The sequence below is a fragment of the Heterodontus francisci genome, chromosome 34 (genome assembly GCF_036365525.1).
Source record: "Heterodontus francisci isolate sHetFra1 chromosome 34, sHetFra1.hap1, whole genome shotgun sequence".
Taxonomy (NCBI): domain Eukaryota; kingdom Metazoa; phylum Chordata; class Chondrichthyes; order Heterodontiformes; family Heterodontidae; genus Heterodontus; species Heterodontus francisci.
The window spans coordinates 19,781,760-19,801,278 of NC_090404.1; the positions used below are offsets into that span (position 1 = coordinate 19,781,760).

Genomic DNA, 19,519 nt, shown 5'->3' on the forward strand with positions numbered 1-19,519 from the left:
ACCTTAGACAACCTTCTTCACTGTCCACTATGCCACCAATTTTGGTGTCTTCTGCAAACTTACTAATCATGCCCCCTACATTCACATCCAAGTCATTAATATATATGACAAACAACAGAGGGCCCAGCACCGGCTTTAAAAAAAAAAAATCACAATGATCAGCAGTCAAATAAGTCATGAAATCATATTCTGAGTACAGTGCAATTTTATTCATTACATATGCAAAATTGTACGAAATTGCCATTACTCAACCAGTTTGCTTTATTAACTGTGTTATAAATACATGATTCCTTGTCAAAAAAAAATCAGACTTTTTTTTTGTCTTGGTCCACTAATTTTCAGACCATTTGGCCTTTGGCCACTCTCACTCCTGCATTAAACTGTCAGTCAACTGACAGTTCCCCAATTTTTTTTTCAAAGCCAGTCTCATGGTTAAGATCAGAAAGGGAGAAGCCAATGTTGGATTTCCAAAGCCCCAATGTCAGAAATCCACTATGTGGCAGAAGGTTCTCATCCCCAAGTTACTTCTGAACTCGCTGGTGTCTCAGCAGGTTGGATGACCGAGTGAACCCCTTCCCACACTCCGAGCAGGTGAACGGCCTCTCCCCAGTGTGAACTCACTGGTGTCTCAGCAGGTGGGATGAACTAGTGAATCTCTTCCCACTCTTCGAGCAAGTGAATGGGCTTTCCCCAGTGTGAACTCGCTGGTGTACAGTGAGTTCAGCTGAGTGCTTGAACTCAGTCCCGCAGTGAGAACACCTGAATGGTCTCTCGTCACTGTGAACATGTTGATGGGACATCAGTGCAGCAGAACTTTTATAGCAATTCCCACAGAATGGACATTTAAATGGTCTCTCCCCAGTGTGAAATCGCCCGTGTGTCAGTAGATGGGATGATTGAGTGAATCCCTTCCCACACTCGGAGCAAGTGAACGGCCTCTCCAGGGTGTGACTGTGTGGACGTGTTTCCAGCTCAACTGGATAATTCAATCTCTTTCCACAGTCCCCATATTTACATGGTTTCTTCACAGTGTGACTGCGTTTGTGACTTGACAGGCCAGATGGTCGACTGAAACCTCGTCCACACACAGAACACGTGTACAGTTTCTCCCCACTGTGATCGCTGCTTTTTCCTTTCATGTTTAAAATCCGGCGATATTCGGGTTACGATAAATTAGGCGACTCCTTCACATTCTGATCTTGACTTTTGCTTTGCATTTCACGGCTGCAATTCCTCCCCTTCTAAAACCCTGTGAAATTGATTTAAAAAACAGAGTGTGAGAGAACCCACAGAAGCACAAAGGCAGGTTGAGAAACGGAACTGAATGAATCTGGTAATTTATGGGGCTGGCACAAGGCAAAAGTGACCATGAAAGCTGCTGGATTGAGGTACAACCCCAACTGGTTCATTAATGTCCTTCAGGGAAGGGAACCTGCCACCCAGTCTGGACCTACACAAGACTCTGCCCTCGAAGGGAAGAAAGAGAGTGAGTGAGTCAGGGTGAGGTAGGAGGGAGAGGAGAGGTATTTTATTTATCTACAACTCGACCAGAACTTTGACAGAACCTCCCAAACCATCAACTTCCAGCATCAGGATAGCAGGTGTATGTGAACACCATCACCTCCAAGTTCCCCTCCAAGTCACACACCATCCTGACTTGTCTGACATCCAGTACTGGTTAACAGGAATTTCCTCCAATTAAATATTGGAAAGTCTGAAGCCATTGTCTTCAGTTCCTGCACTCCTGAACCATCAACTCTATCCCTCACTCTGGCAACTGTTTGAGGCTAAACCAGACTGTTCATAACCTTGGTGTTGCAACTGACCCAGAGATTAGTTTCCGACTGCATATTGGTGGCATCACTGAGACCGCCTATTTCCACTTCAGTAACATCACCCGAGTTTGCCACTGCCTCAGCAACTTACATCCATGCAACTTGACTATTCCTGGCTGGCCCCCCACATTCTACCCTCCGCAAATTTGAAATCATCCAAAACTCTGCTGTCTGTGTCCTTACTCGAACCCAGTCCTGTTCACCCATCACCACTGTGCTCGCTGGCCTACACAGACTCCCAGTTAAGCAGCACCTCAATTTTAAAATCCTCATCCTTGTTTTCAAATCCCTCCATTCCCTCACCCCTCACTATCTCTATAATCTCCTCCAGCCCTACAACCCTCCAAGAGATCAGGGCTCATCTAATTCTGACATCTTGGACATCCCTGATTTTCATTGCTCCACCACTGGTGGCCGTGCCTTCAGCTGCCAAGGCCATAATCTTTGGAAATCCCTCCCTAATCCTCTCCGCCTCTCTACCTCACCTTCCCTGATTCAGACACTGATTAAAACCCACCTCTCTGATCAAGCTTTGGGTCATCTGGGTTTTATTAACCAGCCTTCCTCTCGCCCACTGGAACCGTGCTCTCGGCCTCACCCGGTTATTCTCCAGAAAGTCAGTTAAATTTATCTGGTCCTGGAATTCAATAGTTTATTGTTCTTCTCCAAAATGCAAATACCAGAAGTCTAGTTTCACAAAGCTACTCGGCCTTTCCATTGCCCCCAGGTGTTACCACCTGCCGGTTCATTTACATGTTCTCAATGACTGACTCCTTGTTTTACAATCCAAAAGTCTGGGAGGGTGAAACCCATTGTTCTTCAGGTGTTAGTGCTGTAGTCTCTGTTCTTCAGAAAACACTCTTTGATCTGTTCCCTCTGTTGTCCTGGTAACCTTTTACAGAGTGAAGGTGAGGTCAGCTGACCTCCTGGATTCCATTGTGAACTTTAAAAAAAAATCACAATCTATAAGATATAATCATGTTACACGGTCCAGTGATCCTAACACCAGTTCACATCAACACAAATGAACTGTGACTGTGACTCAGTTGGTATCATTGTCACCTCTGAGTCAGAAGGTTGTGGATTCAAGTCCCACTCCAGAGAGTTTGCTGTGTGCAATTGGCTGCTGTGTTTCCTACATTACAACAGTGACTACACTTCAGTTGTATTTCATTGACTGTAAAGCCAATGTCCTGAGGCAATGGAATGTGCTGTATACGTGCATGGTTCAGTCCTGGATGTTATTAACAGCAGTAATAACAGCAGAATCCAACCCCTAGTCACTTGTGAACTCGCTGGTGTGCCAGCAGGTCAGATGACTGAGTGAATCCCTTCCCACACATGGAGCAAGTGAATGGCCTCTCCCCAGTGTGAACTCGCTGGTGTCTCAGCAGGGTGGATGACTGAGCGAATCCCTTTCCACAGACAGAGCAGGTGAATGGCCTCTCACCAGTGTGAACTCGCTGGTGTGCCAACAGATTGGATGAACGGGTGAATCTGTTCCCACACTCTGTGCAGGTGAATGGCCTCTCCCCGGTGTGAACTTGTTGGTGTCTCAGCAGGGTGGATGAACAGGTGAATCTGTTCCCACACTCGGTGCAGGTGAACGGCCTCTCCCCAGTGTGAGTACTTTGGTGTTTCACCATTTCACGTCTGCTTTTAAAGGTCTTCTCACATTCAGAACATTTAAAAGGTCTCTTCTCACTGTGAATGCTCTTGTGTGTCAGCAGGTTGGATGACTGAGTGAATCCCTTCCCGCATACGGAGCAGGTGAATGGCCTCTCCCCAGTGTGAACTCGCTGGTGTGTCAGCAGGGTGGATGAACAGATGAATCTCTTCCCACACTCGGAGCAGGTGAACGGCCTCTCCCCAGTGTGAACTCGCTGGTGATTCTGCAGGGTGGATGAAAATATGAATCTCATCCCACACTCGGAGCAGGTGAACGGTCTCTCCCCAGTGTGAACAAGTTGGTGTTTCTGTAAGGTGGATGAATCAGCAAATCTCTTCCCACACAATGAGCAGGTGAATGGCCTCTCTCCAGTGTGAACTCGTTGGTGTGTCAGAAGTTTGGATGACTGAGCGAATCCCTTCCCACACATGGAGCAGGTGAATGGCCTCTCCCCAGTATGAATGCGCTGGTGTGCCAGCAGGTTGGCTGACTGAGTGAATCCCTTCCCACATGCAGAGCAGGAGAAGGGCCTCTCCCCAGTGTGAATGCACTGGTGTTTCAGCAGGTTGGATGATTGAGTGAATCCTTTCCCGCACCCAGAGCAGGTGAATGGCCTCTCCCCAGTGTGTACCCGCTGGTGTGCCAGCAGGTTGGATGACTGAGTGAATCCTTTCCCACACACGGAGCAGGTGAATGGCCTCTCCCCATTGTGAATGCGTTGATGAGTTTCCAGCTTGGATGGGTAATTAAATCCCTTCCCACAGTCTCCACATTTCCATGGCTTCTCCATGGTGCAGGTGTCCTTGTGTCTCTCCAGGTTGGACAATCAGTTGAAGCCTCATTCACACGCAGAGAATGTGTATGGTTTCCCCCTGCTGTGAATGGTGTGGTGTTAAAAGCTTTTTCTCGTCAGTGCACTGGAACACTCTCACTCGGTTGTGTGTGTCTCGGTGCTTTTCCAGTCACACTGACGTTTGAAATATTTTGGCACAAACAGAACAAACATTTCTCCTTCCACATTCAAAGGCCGATGATATTCAAGTCCTGATAAATTTGGTCAGATCTTGATGTGATGTTTGGTTTGTGTTTCCCATCTGTAAATCCTCCCCTTCTAATACCCTGTAAAAGAGGTTTACAAAAACCATCACTGTCAGTACAGGACAGAAATTCAGAACAGACAATTCTAGTTAATCTGAAACATTCTTTCCTCTCTTGTTCCCCCCAAACACATGGTCCATTCAAACTAAAAGAAGCCAAAATAAGCAACAAAGTCCCAACAAAAGCAAAATACTGCAGATGTGGGAAATCTGAAATAAAAACAGAAAGTTCTGGAAATACTCAGCAGGTCTGGCAGCATCTGTGGAGACAGAAACAGAGTTAACGTTTCAGGTCAGTGACCCCTCATCAGAACAGCCAAAGGTTAGAAAAGGAATAGGCTTTGAGCAAGTTAAAGGGGAGTGGGGGGTAAGAACAAAAGGGAATGTCTGTGATCGGGTAGAGGGCGGAAGAGATTAAATGGCAAGGAAGTATATGAAAAACAAGTTTAAGACTGGCACATGGTAAAAGAAAACAATCAAAATGAGGTTCCTGAAGGCTGTAAAGTGGCTAAACTAAAGGGAACCTTCCCGACTAAACCAGAATGTTATTACCAGTGTCTGTGAAACACTCTGTATCCTTAGGTGCCCACTGGTCACAGAAGGTATTTCGCCTGCTCACTCTTCAGGGCCACCTGGGCATGGCCAAGACCACAAAATAGAAGCCGGCAGCCAGTGACACCCCTACCTCGAGCATGGTCCTCGCACATCCTGGACCTACGCGTTACTGCTTTAACCAGGCCCAAGAGCAAGTACAGAAGATGATTCTCGGCCTTAGCCACCCCCCTCCCACACCAGCAGAGAAAGAAGTGGGGCTAAAGTGTAATTAAACGTTGAGCAGCAACCACTTCAGGTAACCATACAGGGACTTTTACTTCCCACACTGAATATTTACATGGCCCATGGACTCCTCTAGGCTGCAAACATCACTTGCAGCCTGGGAGTGGGTAAAGCTGCTTAAAAGCCTGTTATCCAGGATGTGCCATCTCCCAGGCACTAGCACCTGGTTGGGAAGAGACCCTGAAGCCCCGCCCACTCCCTGTGCCCTTACCAACATGGCCGCACACGCACCCCCGACCTGTCCAAGATGGCGGCCACGCGGGGTAAACACGGGGCCTCTGGCCCCTTATTCGGGTCCTCAGGCCCACCCCAGGTGTTTATGAAGCTTCCCAGCCCACCCACGGCTCCAATTCTCCCCTGCGCCCACAATCTCCTCCGCCTCCTTTTAATTTATTATTAGTTCCAAACAGGGCCTGTCACCGGGAGAAGCCCCGCAGCTGCCGTCCCACTCGGTGCAAACGCAGGACCTGAAGCTTCTTATTGGAGGCTAGCGGCCTACACCGGGTGTTTCTGAAGCCTCCCCGCCGGCTCCATTCCTCCCCGCGCCCCGCCGAGTCTCACCCTCTGCAAAAGCGTCTCCAGCACTCGAACGGTTCTAAATCACAGTGACACTGCGCATGCTCCAGATGCGGCCCAGCACTGCGCCTGTGCGCTGGGCTCCTGTAGAGTGAATAGGGCATATTCACTACCGCCGGAAATGCTGGGTAATAGACTCCACCATTGAATGTCCCAATTCGTAATGAAAAGTGATGCTCTGTGGTCAGATTGTGATGAAATCACGAAACAACTCATACAGAAACCCAAATGTATAGGTCCTCTGCAAATATTGAGCCCTGGATTTGATTATCACTTTAGATATACTTGCCCAAGAGGGAGTGCAACGAAGGGTCTCAAGACTATTTCAATGTCCTATGAGGACAGATTAAATGGAAAAGGCTGATAGTCCTTGGAGTTTGAAGAATTTGAGGTGGTCTGTTGAAACAACAATAATTGTTAAGAGGCTTGACAGAGTAGATGCTGGGAAGATGTTTCCCCTGGCTGGTGAATCTAGAACTAAAGGACACAGACTCACAATAAGAGTTCAACCATTTCGGATTTTTAAAAAAAAAATTCTTTCAAAGGATTTGGGCATCGCTGGCAAGGCCAGCATTTGTTGCCCATCCCTAATTGCTCGAGAATGTTGTGCTGAGCCAATATGATGAAAATTGTTTTCTGAGAGGATTAAAATTCTCCACCCCAAAGGGCTGTGGATGTGCAGTTATTGAGTACAGTCAACACAGAGATTGATAGATTGTTGGATACTAAGGGAGTCAAGGAATATGGGGATAGTGCAGGAGAGTGGTTTTGAGGTAGAAGATCCGCCATGATATTATTGAGTGGTGGAGCAGACTCGAAGGGGAGTGCAGCCTACGCTTGCTCCTATTTATGTTCCTCTCCAGAAGGTGCTGACACTGACTGGGATACAGAGTTAATCTCCCTCTACACTGTCCCTCTAAAAACTCCCAGGCCAGCTACAGCATAGCTTAGATACAGAGTAAAGCTCCCACTACAATGTCCCATCAAACACTCCCAGCTCACAATAAGCAAGGCTCGGGGAGGTTGGTTAATAGGCATTTCTTTTTTCACTCCATTGCCTATCAGGCCAGCTGGTCCTCTCCTTGTCCTTTTTAAGGTGGAGAGCTGGGACATCCTGTCTCAAAAAACATCCCACCCTGTTCATACCGACAATCTCAGGGTGGAGAGCTGGGACATCCTGTCCCAAAACACATCCCACCCTGTTCATACCGAGAATCCCAGGGTGGAGATCTGTGACATCCTGTCTCAAAATACATCCCACCTATTCATACTGAGAGTCCCAGGAGATGGACCAAGGCCCAGAGTGTGGATCACAACCAAGGGCTTAAGTTTTAGAGCCTGTATTACTTAGGAGGGAAGACAGAATTCAGTTGTATGTGATCCAGGGAGAAAGCAAGGAGCCGATGGGGAGACAGGTGTGGATTTGAGTGCAGTGACGATGTAGGGGGTGAGGGAGCATTTGTACGACCGTGTATTCACAGTGTAGCAGGGACGAGAGGGGAAAGGTCAGAGGAGTAATTACTGCAGTAGTGTCCCTAAATAGTGAGAGTGTGTGGGAGGAGGGTTGGGGCTCGAGTGGAGCCTGGACAGTCTGTTAAACTGAACAGTTTTCCTTCTGTTAAAAATAGCATGCTGTAGCCCAGTGACATAAACAGCCCATTAAACTCCACCAATGTCCTTTGGTCTGGTAAGGTCTCCCTTTGTGAAACATCGGCTGTTGTTAAAGCTTTTCATTCTGACACACTCACAGTGTGAAATGAGCTGCAGAACTGCCGACACCATCAGCTTTAAGAACACAATTACCTTTGGAGATCTGATTGCTCATTGAGTTTGATCAGGGGATATTGGATAGCAAGGGCATTACACTAGAGCTGGGATATGAGATGTAATGACAGGGTGAGGAAGGGGTGTCAGGCTCCAGACTCTTGCCCCTTTCCTGGTTTGGCTATAACAGGGTTCATCTTTTACAACACAGTGATTTTAGCTTACCCCCTCAGTGAGCCCCTGGCTCGCTGCACTCTAATCATAATTGCAAGTGAACCAACCAGACAGGTTTTCTCGGTTTAAACAACTAAGATTTAAGTTTATTAGCCTTACCACTCTAACTCGGTTAAAATTACTAAAATATGTGACACAACCACGCTCACATGTACAAGAGCAAAACACACACACAAATATATACGGAGGGGGAGAAAGAATTGTGGGGGGGGGGGGGGGGGGTTGGTGGCAGGGAATGTTACAGTGGAGTTCTTTAAAGAAGTAACGTGCTGTGGATAAAGGGAAACCAGTGGATGTACTGTACTTAGATTTCCAGAAGGCATTTGATAAGATGCCACATCAAAGCTTATTGCAGAAAATAAAAGCTCATCGTATAGGGGTAACATTTTGGTCTGGATAGAGGATTGGCTAGCTAACTGGAAATAGCGAGTGGGCATAAATGGGTTATTTTCTGGTTGGCAAGATGTAATAAGTGGTGTGCCACAGGGATCTGTGCTGGGGCCTCAACTTTTTACAATTTATATAAATAACTTGGATGAAGGGACCAAAGGTATGGTTGCTAAATTTGCTGCTGACACAAAGATAGGTAGGAAAGTAAGTTGTGAAGAGGACAAAAGGAGGCAACAAAGGGATATAGATAGGTTAAGTGAGTGGGAAAATAATCTGGCAAATGGAGCATAATGTGGGAAAATGTGAAATTATCCATTTTGTCAGGAATAAAAAAAAAAGCATATTATCTAACTGGTGAGAGATTTCAGACCTCTGATATGCAGAGGGATCTGGGTGTTCTAGTGTATGAATCGCAAAAGGTCAATATGCAGGTTCAGTAAGTAATTTGGAAAGCTAATAGAATGTTATTATCACGAGGGGAATTGAATACAAAAGTCGGGAGGTTATACTTCAGTTATACAGGGCATTGGTGAGACCATATCTGGAGTGCTGTGTACAGTATTGATCTCCTTATTTAAGGAAGGATAAAATGCTGTGGAAGCAGTTCAGTGAAGGTTTACTAGACTAATATCTGGATTGCGCAAGTTGTCTTATGAGGAAAGGTTAGACAGGCTAGGCTTGTATCCGCTGGAAATTGGAAGAGTAACAGGCGACTTGATTGAAACATATAAGATTTTAAGGGGTCTTGACAGCGTGGATGTGGAAAGGATATTTCCCCTTGTGGGAGATTCTAGAACTAGGGGTCAGTGTTTAAAAACAAAGGGTCTCCCATTTAAGACAGAGATGAGGAGAAATATTTTCTCTGAGGGTTTAGAGTCTTTGGAATTCTCTTCCTCGGGGGCGGTGGAGGCAGAGTCTTTGAGTGTTTTTAAGGTGGAGGTAGATAGAGTCTTGATAAGCAAGAGGGTGAAAAGTTAGCGAGGGTAGATGGGAATGTGGAGTTGACGTTACAATCAGATCAGCCATGATCTTGTTGAATGACGAAGCAGGCACAAGGGGCCAAGTGGCCTACTCCTGCTCCTAATTCACATGTTCCTATGAGGGCTTCAAGCACTTTATTAAACACACACACAGCAGAAGTACATTAATCTGATAGTAGATAACTTGCACAGAAGCAGCCAGCAGTGTGGAGCTTCCTGAATGTCCGGTCCCTTTACAGCTAGTATTTACAGGAGCTGGGACACGGAAAGAATCTCAGTAAAATCAGGGATATATTTGTTCACAGAAATCAACTCCCAAAAATACGGAGTTATTTTTTTCTTCATTTACAGACACTCCGACTGCCTGGGTGATTGACATGAACTCCCAGCCAATCAGAAGAGCGTTGAGGGGCTGGAGGACCGAGCAGGCTATTGGTCCTCTGGCGAATCGGAGTGAATGAGGGGCAGGGCTTGTTGCAAAGAGTGGGCGGGGCTGAGCCCAGATCTACTTCATTGGCGGAAACTCTGCATCATTTTGAAACCTGATTTACCTCAAACTCCAGAAGCAAACTGGCCCTTTCTGTTGTGGCTTTAAACAGATGAAATCCTGTGGGTGAGGAGCAAATATTTCAACATTTGTTAGTGAAATGGATTTATTCAGGACAGAGAGCAGGGATTATCTGAGGGAATAACACAGTGTAGTGAGAAAGGAAATGCAGTGGCTGTTGTGTGGATGAATCGTCAAAAGGTGTTTGATAAGGGGCTGGACAGGAGAGTTGTTGATAAAATTAAAGCTCACGCTTTCAAAGGGAGTGGGGCAGCGTGGATTGGAAGTTTGGAAAAGGGCAGAAAAAGAAAGCAGTGGTTAATGGATGTTCTTTAGACTGGAGGGATGGAAACAGTGGTGTTCCCCAGGGTCAGTGTTGGGACCATTGCTCTTCCCAATATAGAGAAATGATCTGGACTTGGGTATATGGATCACAAGATCAAAATCTTTAGCTAACTTTAAAATAGCGTGGGGAGGAATGCAAGTGACTTCAGTGTGACTTCACAGGCTAGTAAATGGGGCAGGTAGATGTTGGATTAAATATAACAGAGAAATGTAAGGTGATATATTTTGTAAGTTTTGATAAATAGTTAAATGTACACTAAATGGTAGAAGTGTAAAAGCAGTCGAGGACATAACAGTAAAGAAGGGTAAGATTCTAGCAAACATCTTGACTTATTAATTAGCATATTTGAGAGTCCAGTGTCAGCACTATTAATACGTGTCCTCTACTGTATCTTACACTGATCCATCAATCAGAGTAAACATGCAAGTCCCGCGTGTCCACAGTCACGTACACAATGTCAGCCCGCTGGATGGAACCTCAGGCACCCTGAGCTTGATCTCCGGTGTCTCCAGTCCCGAATGCCCCTTACATCAGTATCCCCTCACTTTTATACCCTGTAGTGATTCAGCTCCCGAACCTGACACTTCTTTGTCTTCTCTGCTGGTTTATGGCAGGAAGTGAGGAAAAGACAGCTGGAACTTCTCTAATCTGTGATTTACAAGGACACATTCCCTGGTTCCCAGCAGTTACTTTTCTTCAGTAATTTTCTCATTCTCCCTAAACTACCCTGCCTGCTGTTAATTGTTATTTCTTATAGCTTCACCATTCTTTCTTTTGGGCCTCCTTATCTCGAGAGACAATGGATACGCGCCTGGAGGTGGTCAGTGGTTTGTGAAGCAGCACCTGGAGTGGCTATAAAGGCCAATTCTGGAGTGACAGGCTCTTCCACGGGTGCTGCAGAGAAATTTGTTTGTCGGGGCTGTTGCACAGTTGGCTCTCCCCTTGCGCCCCTGTCTTTTTTCCTGCCAACTACTAAGTCTCTTCGACTCGCCACAATTTAGCCCTGTCTTTATGGCTGCCCGCCAGCTCTGGCGAATGCTGGCAACTGACTCCCACGACTTGTGATCAATGTCACACGATTTCATGTCACGTTTGCAGACATTATAGGTATAAATATCACACATGATAATCTAATCTATTACTCATTCTGGTTTAGGTTTATATTGTGGTTATTAACAGACAAATCCTGTCCTTTTCCCTGATCTGATTAGTTTCCAATGAGCTGATTCTGTGGAATGGAATGTATCAGTGTTGCCGTGGTGACTTGTCTGCAGGGAAGCACCGGCTTGACTTTCTAACTCAGACTGAACTTCTCTAACCCAAAATACACATTATATCAGACATTTGATGTCAATGTATTTTAAAACATGTTACGTTAATATGCATGGGAACACCACCACCTGCAAGTTCCCGTCCAAGTCACACACCATCCTGACTTGGAACTATATCACAGTCACTGGGTCAAAATCCTGGAACTCCCTTCCTAACAGCACTGTGGGTATTCCTGCCCCAAATGGACTGCAGCAGTTCAAGAAGGCAGCTCACCACCATCTTCTCAAGGGCAATTAGGGATGGGCAATAAATGCTGGCCTGGCCAGCGACACCCACATCCCATGAATGAATAAAAAAAAATCTCTAAACCCTACAACGGGTTCAGATACACAAACCTTTAAAAGTGGAGAACAAGTTGATAAAGTGGTTAAAAAGCACATGCGATCCTAGTTTTATAATTCAGGGTGTAGAGTACAAAAGGACAGAGGTCATGTAAACCTGTACAAATCATTGGTTAGGCTGCAGTTCGAATATTGGGTCAAGTTTTGGGATCTTACACCAGGAAGGATGTCAAGGCCATGGAGAGGGTGCAGAAGAGATTCACTGAGATGATACCAGGGAAGAGAGGCTTTAGTTATCAGGAGAAATTAGAGAAACTCGGGCTCTTTTCATTAGACAAAAGGGTCATTAGAGATCTGAGGAAGGGCTTCAAATTTCATCGGGTAAATGAGGAAAAACTATTTCCACTAGTTGGTGAGTCAGTAACAAGAGGATGTCAAATTCAAATCATCACTAAAAGACTGAGACGCAGAGATGAAATATGCTGCATAAATAAGCAGACTGCATAAAAATGTTCTGGAGATTCCTGTCCGTCCGTATCTATGACCGAGCAGAAACTGATCTGTTAATCTCATCTTTGGGTTAAGTTAATGGATGTCAGTGTCAGGGAATCGGTCATTCTGAGCAACTGGTGTATGTCTGAAGCACTCTCCAGACAGATACAGCACAGGCTAGATACAGAGTAAAGCTCCCTCTACACTGTCCCCATCAAACACTCCCAGGACAGGTACAGCACTGGATTGGCTGGACAATTTGTGAAGCACAAAAAAAAAGGGTTAGATACAGAGTAAAACTCCCTCTACACTAAATTAAAAAACGGGTTAGATACAGAGTAAAACTCCCTCTACACTAAATTAAAAAACGGGTTAGATACACAATTGGACTGAAAGGTGCTTCTTCGGGGTTTGAGACCTACACCGGATGTTTGTAAATCAGATAACATTCCCTGTTTTATATTGGGGTCTGGGACTTACTTGGTGTGTTGATGCTCACTTTGCCCCACGGTTTATTAACCTGCTCCCTCCAGCCTCCTCTATCCTGCTCCATTCCATTTCCTGCACTTTTGCTCTCACCCCTTCCCATCTCCCAGAAGCACTATAGGGAAAACAAGTTGATAAAGTGGTGAAAAAGCACTGTCTTCACCTTCCACCCTACCAGCCTCCACATTCCACACATCATCCTCCATCATTTCCCAACCTCCAGTGTGATGCCACCACCAAACACAACTTCCCCTCTGCTTTCAGCATTCCAGTGGGATCGTTCCCTCCGTGACACCGTGGTCCAAACCTCAATCACATCCAACACCCACTTACTTCCCGTGCAAGCACAGGAGAAGTAACACCTGTCCTTTTAACTCCTCCCTTCTCACTGTCCAAGGCCACAAACACTCCAAGGTCAAAGAGCAATTTACTTGTACTTCTTTCAATTTAGTATACTATATTCACCGCCCATGATGCAGCCTCCTTTACACGGGTGAGACCAAAAGCAGATTAGGTGACTGCTTTATGGAATACCTCCACTCAGTTCACAAGCACGACCCTGAGCCTCTGGTCACCTTAATTCTCTGTTCCACTCCCACTCTAACCTCTATGTCCTCAGCCTCCTACACTGTTCTAATGAAGTTCCACAGAAGCTCGAGGAACAGCAGCTCATCTTTCAATTTTGCACGGCAGCCTTCCAGACTCAACACTGAATTCATCAATTTCATGGCATTTCTGTTATAACTTAGTGGGATTGTAAACAGTAATCCTGGCACTTACTTTCAAGAGAGATGGTGGGAAACCCAGTGTGTGGAGAGTGAGAATAAAATCAATGTCTGCAAATACTCCCCTTCCAATACCCTGTAAAATGAGTTTATAAAAGTCATCACTGTCAGTGCAGGATAGAAATTCAGAGCAGACAATTCTAATTTCTATGGAACATTTTTTCATCTCTTCTTCCCCCAAAGCTGTAAATCCCCAATCCACAAACTCTCCCTCCTCCCTGTGCTGAAACCCATGGCACCGTCTGCACCATTTTTTTCCTCCACTGCCAGTTTTCTCCCTCCCTCTACTCTGACTGGGTTCAGTTCTCCAGCCCCTGTGTGCAGAGTGAGAATCAAATCAATGAGTCAATGATTTTCGCTCCAGGTCACTGGGACCCTGAAGCCCCGCCCATTCTGTGTCGTCACCTATATGGCCGCGCAAGCGCTCTGCTCGCCGCTCACAAACAAGGTGACGGCCGTTAATGTGTATTCCCAGGAAAAAAAACTGGAGCTCCAAACGCGTGATCTGGAGGTTCTTATTCCGGATATGCGGCCTACCCCAGATGTTTCTGAAGCCTCCCCGTCCACCCGACGGTGATTCTGTGATTCACTCCACCTCTGCGCCACGCCGATTCTCACGTGCTGCAAAAGCGTCTCCAACTATCACACACCTCTGATCAAAGTAACATTGCGCATGCTCCAAAGACTGCACCTGCGTGTTGGGCTCTTGGAATGTGAATAGGGGACATTCAAATCCGCGTCGAATGTTGGGTAATTGCGCCGCCATTGGACGTCCAAGGGCAGGCTCAGAGATGTCAGCCATTTTTGTAAGGGGAGACAAAGTGGTCCAAGTAAACTGGTACAAAAGGTGTAATTTTTAAAAAGTATAAAAGTGGGCCATCTTACAGTGCTGACTTTGTTTGCACTGGAGTGCTGACTTGGGTTGCATCAGAGAGCTAAAGTGGGAGTTTTGTGACTGAGGGAGTTCGGTGAGGAGGGAGCGAGGAGCTCCTTTCATTTCCTACCTGTCCTCAAAGAGCGTGAGGGGAGCCAAGAATTTCCACAGAGCACAGCTGACTGGTGAATAAGTCCTGGTGGGTATTTTTCAAGCTGGATTGAATTGTAAGGCATTGTTTTAGCAAGACTTAGTTGATTTTTTTTTTACTATAATAGTCTTCTAAAGTTTTAAATTTAAAGGGTTTAGTCATGGCAGGAGAGCTTAAAGCCATGGTTTTCTCCTCTTGCTGCATGTGGGAATACGGGAACATTTCCTGTCCCCGGGACCAGCATGTGTGCAGGAAGTGTGTCCAGCTGCAGCTCCTGGAAGCTCGGGTTTCAGAGCTGGAACGGCGGCTGGAAACACTGTGGAGCATCCGCGAGTCTGAGACCATCGTGGATAACACGTAAAGAGAGGTGGTCACACCGCAGCTGAAGGGACTTGAGGAAGGAAGGGAATGGGTGACCACCAGGCAGTCCAAGAGAATTAGGCAGGTAGTTCAGGAGTCCCCTGGGGTCTCCTTGCAAATCGGTATTCCATTTTGGAGGCTGATGAGGCTGGTTCCTCCCGGGAATGCGGACAGAGCCAAGCTTCTGGCACCACAAGCAGCCTGTCTGCGCAGGAAGGGGGAAAGAGAGGAAGAGCAATAGTAATAAGGGATTCTATAGTCAGGGGAACAGATAGGTGCTACTGTGGCCATCAACGTGACTCCAGGATGGTGTGTTGCCTCCCTGGTGCCAGGATCCGGATGTCACTGAACGGCTGCAGGGCATCCTGAAAGGGGAGGGTGATAAAGCAGAGGTCATGGTACATGTTGGTACCAATGACATAGGTAGAAAGAGGGATGAGGTCTTGCATCAAGAATTCAGGGAGTTAGGCAGCAGACTAGAAAGCAGGACCTCTCGGGTTGTAATCTCTGGATTACTCCCAGTGCTACGTGCTAGCGAGTATAGAAATAGGAGAATAGCACAGATGAATTTTTTTGAGATTTTTGAGGAAGTGACGAAGATGGTTGATGAAGGAAGGGCAGTGGATGTTGTCTATATGGACTTCAGTAAAGCCTTTGACAAGGTCCCTCATGGCAGACTGGTACAAAAGGTGAAGTCACACGGGATCAGAGGTGAGCTGGCAAGATGGATACAGAACTGGCTTGGTCATAGAAGACAGAGGGTAGCAGTGGAAGGGTGCTTTTCTGAATGGAGGGCTGTGACTAGTGGTGTTCCGCAGGGATCAGTGCTGGGACCTTTGCTGTTTGTAGTATATATAAATGATTTGGAGGAAAATGTAGCTGGTCTGATTAGTAAGTTTGCGGACGACACAAAGGTTGGTGGAGTTGCGGATAGTGATGAGGATTGTCAGAAGATACAGCAGGATATAGATCGGTTGGAAACTTGGGCGGAGAAATGGCAGATGGAGTTTAATCCGGACAAATGTGAGGTTATGCATTTTGGAAGGTCTGATGCAGCTGGGAAGTATACAGTAAATGGCAGAACCCTTAGGAGTATTGACAGGCAGAGAGATCTGGGCGTACAGGTCCACAGGTCACTGAAAGTGGCAACGCAGGTGGATAAGGTAGTCAAGAAGGCATACGGCATGCTTGCCTTCATCGGTTGGGGCATAGAGTATAAAAATTGGCAAGTCATGCTGCAGCTGTACAGAACTTTAGTTGGGCCACACTTAGAATATTGCGTGCAATTCTGGTCGCCACACTACCAGAAGGACGTGGAGGCTTTGAAGAGGGTACAGAAGAGGTTTACCAGGATGTTGCCTGGTCTGGAGGGCATTAGCTATGAGGAGAGGTTGGATAAACATGGATTGTTTTCACTGGAACGACGGAGGTGGAGGGGCGACATGATAGAGGTTTACAAAGTTATGAGCGGCATGGACAGAGTGGATAGTCAGAAGCTTTTTCCCAGAGTGTAAGAGTCAGTTACTAGGGGACATAGGTTTAAGGTGCGAGGGGCAAAGTTTAGAGGGGATGTGCGAGGCAAGTTCTTGACACAGAGGGTGGTGAGTGCCTGGAACTTGCTGCCAGGGGAGGTGGTGGAAGCAGGTACGATAGCGACGTTTAAGAGGCATCTTGACAAATACATGAATAGGATGGGAATAGACGGATACGGACCCCGGAAGTGCAGAAGGTTTTAGGTTAGGCAGGCTTGGAGGGCCGAATGGCCTGTTCCTATGCTGTATTGTTCTTTGTTCTTTGAATGCGTGGCTTAAAGGTTCATGCAGGAGGGAGGGTTTTAGATTCCTGGAACACTGGGACCGTTTCTGGGGAAGGTGGGAGCTGTACAAGAGGAACGGTCTGCATCTGAGCCAGAGGGGGACTAACATCCTTGCTGGCGGGTTTGCTAGTACTGTTGGGAGGAGTTTAAACTAATTTGGCAGGGGGAGGGGACGCAGAATCCTAGCAGAATAGGGACACAGCTAAACACAGGAAAGCAAACAAGTCAGAGGGAATACAGCGGAAGTAGGTTTCAAGGGAGTAAGACCAAGATGGATGGCCTCGACTTTAATGCCAGGAGTATTACAGGTAAAACGGATGAGATAAGGGCAAGGATTGACACGTGGAATTGTGATATAGTAACCATCACGGAGACATGGTTGAGGGAGGGGCAGGATTGGCAGCTCAATATCCCGGGATATAGAATCTTCAGGCGAGACAGAGGAGTGGGTAAAAGAGGAGGGGGCATTGCAATATTAGTTAAGGAGTCAGTTACTGCAGTAAGGAGAGATGATATCTTGGAGGGGGCATCAAATGAAGCTTTATGGGTAGAGTTTAGGAATATAAAAGGGACAGCCACATTGCTAGGTGTTTGTTATAGACCCCCAGATAGTCAGGGGCAAATTGAGGAGCAAATATATGCGCAATTTGCAGAGGTGTGTAAAAATAATAGGTGATTAATAGGTGATCTACAGAAGAGCAGTGAGGGGCATTCAAAAAGAAAATGGGGAGGGTACAGGCCCAACACGTTCCCTCCAGGGTAACGGGTAGGATCAACAAGCCCAGAGAACCATGGATGACCAGAAACATTTAGGGTACGATAAGAGGCTTTTAGCAAATAGAAGGAGAGCAAATGAATGGAAGCATTAGTGGAGTACAGAAAGTGTAGGATGGAGCTTAAGAAAGCAATTAGGAGAGCAAAGAGGGGATATGAGAAAGCTCTGTCCGGTAAAAGTAGGGAAAATCCCAAGATATTCTATAAGTATATCAATAGGAAGAGGATAACCAGGGAATGAGTAGGACCCATTAGGGACCAAGGGGGAAATCTGTGGGTGGAGCCAGAGGACATTGGTAGGGTTTTGAACACATACTTCACATCTGTCTTCACCCAAGAGAATGAGGATGTAGATATGGAACTCAGAGAGACTGTGAGGTTCTTGAGCAAATTGTCATTGGGAGTGACAAGGTACTGGAGGTTTTGGTAAGCTTAAAAGTAGACAAATCTCCAGTTCTGGACGATTTGTGTCCCAGGATGCTGTGGGAGGCGAGGGTGGAGATTGCAGGGGCTCTGACCCTAATTTTTAATTCCTCTCTGGCCAAGGGGGAGGTGCCAGAGGACTGGAGAACAGCTAATGTGGTTCCACTATTTAAGAAAGGTTGCAGAGATAAGCCAGGGAACTATAGACCAGTGAGTCTCACGTCAGTGGCAGGGAAACTATTGGAGAAATTTCTGAAGGAGAGAATCTATCTCCACTTGGAGAGGCAAAATTTGATTAGGAATAGTCAGCATGGCTTTGTCAGAGGGAGGTCATGCCTAACAAATTTGATTGAATTTTTTGAGCATGTGACCAGGGGTGTAGATGAGGGTAGTGCAGTTGATGTAGTTTACATGGATTTCAGCAAAGCCTTTGACAAGGTCCCACATGGGAGACTTATCAAGAAAGCAAATGCACATGGGATACAGGGTAACTTGATAAGGTGGATTCAAAATTGGCTTAGCTGTAGGAGACAGAAGTGAAGACAGACGGCTGTTTTAGTGACTGGAAGCCAGTGTCCAGTGGCATACCACAGGGATCTATGCTGGGTCCCCTATTGTTTGTCATTTATATAAACGACATAGATGACTATGTGGGGGGTAGGATCAGTAAGTTTGCGGATGACACAAAGATTGGCCGAGTGGTTAAGTGAGGTCGAGTGTCTTGGGTTACAGGAAGATATAGACGGGATGGTCAAATGGGCAGAAAAGTGGCAGATGGAATTTAACCCTGAAAAGTGTGAGGTGATACACTGTGGAAGGAGTAATGTGACACGGAAGTATTCAATGAATGGCCTGACACTGGGAAGTTCCGAGGAACAAAGGGACCTTGGCGTGTTTGTCCATAGATCTCTGAAGGCAAAAGGGCAGGTTAATAGGGTAGTGAAAAAGGCATTTGGGACACTTGCCTTTATTAATCGAGGCATAGATTACAAAAGCAGGGAGGTCATGTTGGAGTTGTATAGAACTTTGGTAAGGCCACAGCTGGAGTACTGTGTGCAATTCTGGTCGCCACATTATAGGACGGATGTGATTGCACTGGAGGGGGTGCAGAAGCGATTCACCAGGATGGTGCCTGGGATGGAACATTTAAGCTATGAAGAGAGGTTGGATAGGCTTGGGTTGTTTTCGCTGGAGCAGAGAAGACTGAGGGGTGACCTGATTGAGGGGACCAAGATTATGAGGGGCATGGACAGGGTGGATAGAGAGCAGCTGTTCCCCTTTGTTGAAGGGTCAGTTACGAGGGGACACAAGTTTAAGGTGAGAGGCAGGAGGTTTAAGGGGGATTTGAGGAAGAACCTTTTTACCCAGAGGGTGGTGACGGTCTGGAATGCACTGCCTGGGAGGGTGGTAGAGGTGGGCTGCCTCACATCCTTTGAAAAGTACCTGGATGAGCACTTGGCACGTCATAAC

At 46.5% G+C, this 19,519-nt stretch overlaps 1 protein-coding gene and 1 pseudogene across 1 annotated transcript in view; both read right to left on the reverse strand.

The window, feature by feature from the left end:
- Positions 1-245: 245 nt before the first annotated feature.
- LOC137349158 (zinc finger protein 664-like) lies at positions 246-1,139 on the reverse strand (annotated as a pseudogene).
- Positions 1,140-1,167: 28 nt separating this feature from the next.
- The window catches only part of LOC137349170 (zinc finger protein 850-like), a 92,698-nt gene continuing 74,346 nt past the window's right edge, over positions 1,168-19,519 (reverse strand). The window contains exons 4-5 of the mRNA XM_068014587.1: positions 2,353-4,233; positions 1,168-1,249 (exon numbers count right to left, since the gene is read on the reverse strand). Of these exons, the coding sequence (XP_067870688.1) occupies positions 3,116-4,233 (1,118 nt within the window). The 3' untranslated portion in view covers positions 1,168-1,249; positions 2,353-3,115. The remainder of the gene's footprint in view (positions 1,250-2,352; positions 4,234-19,519) is intronic.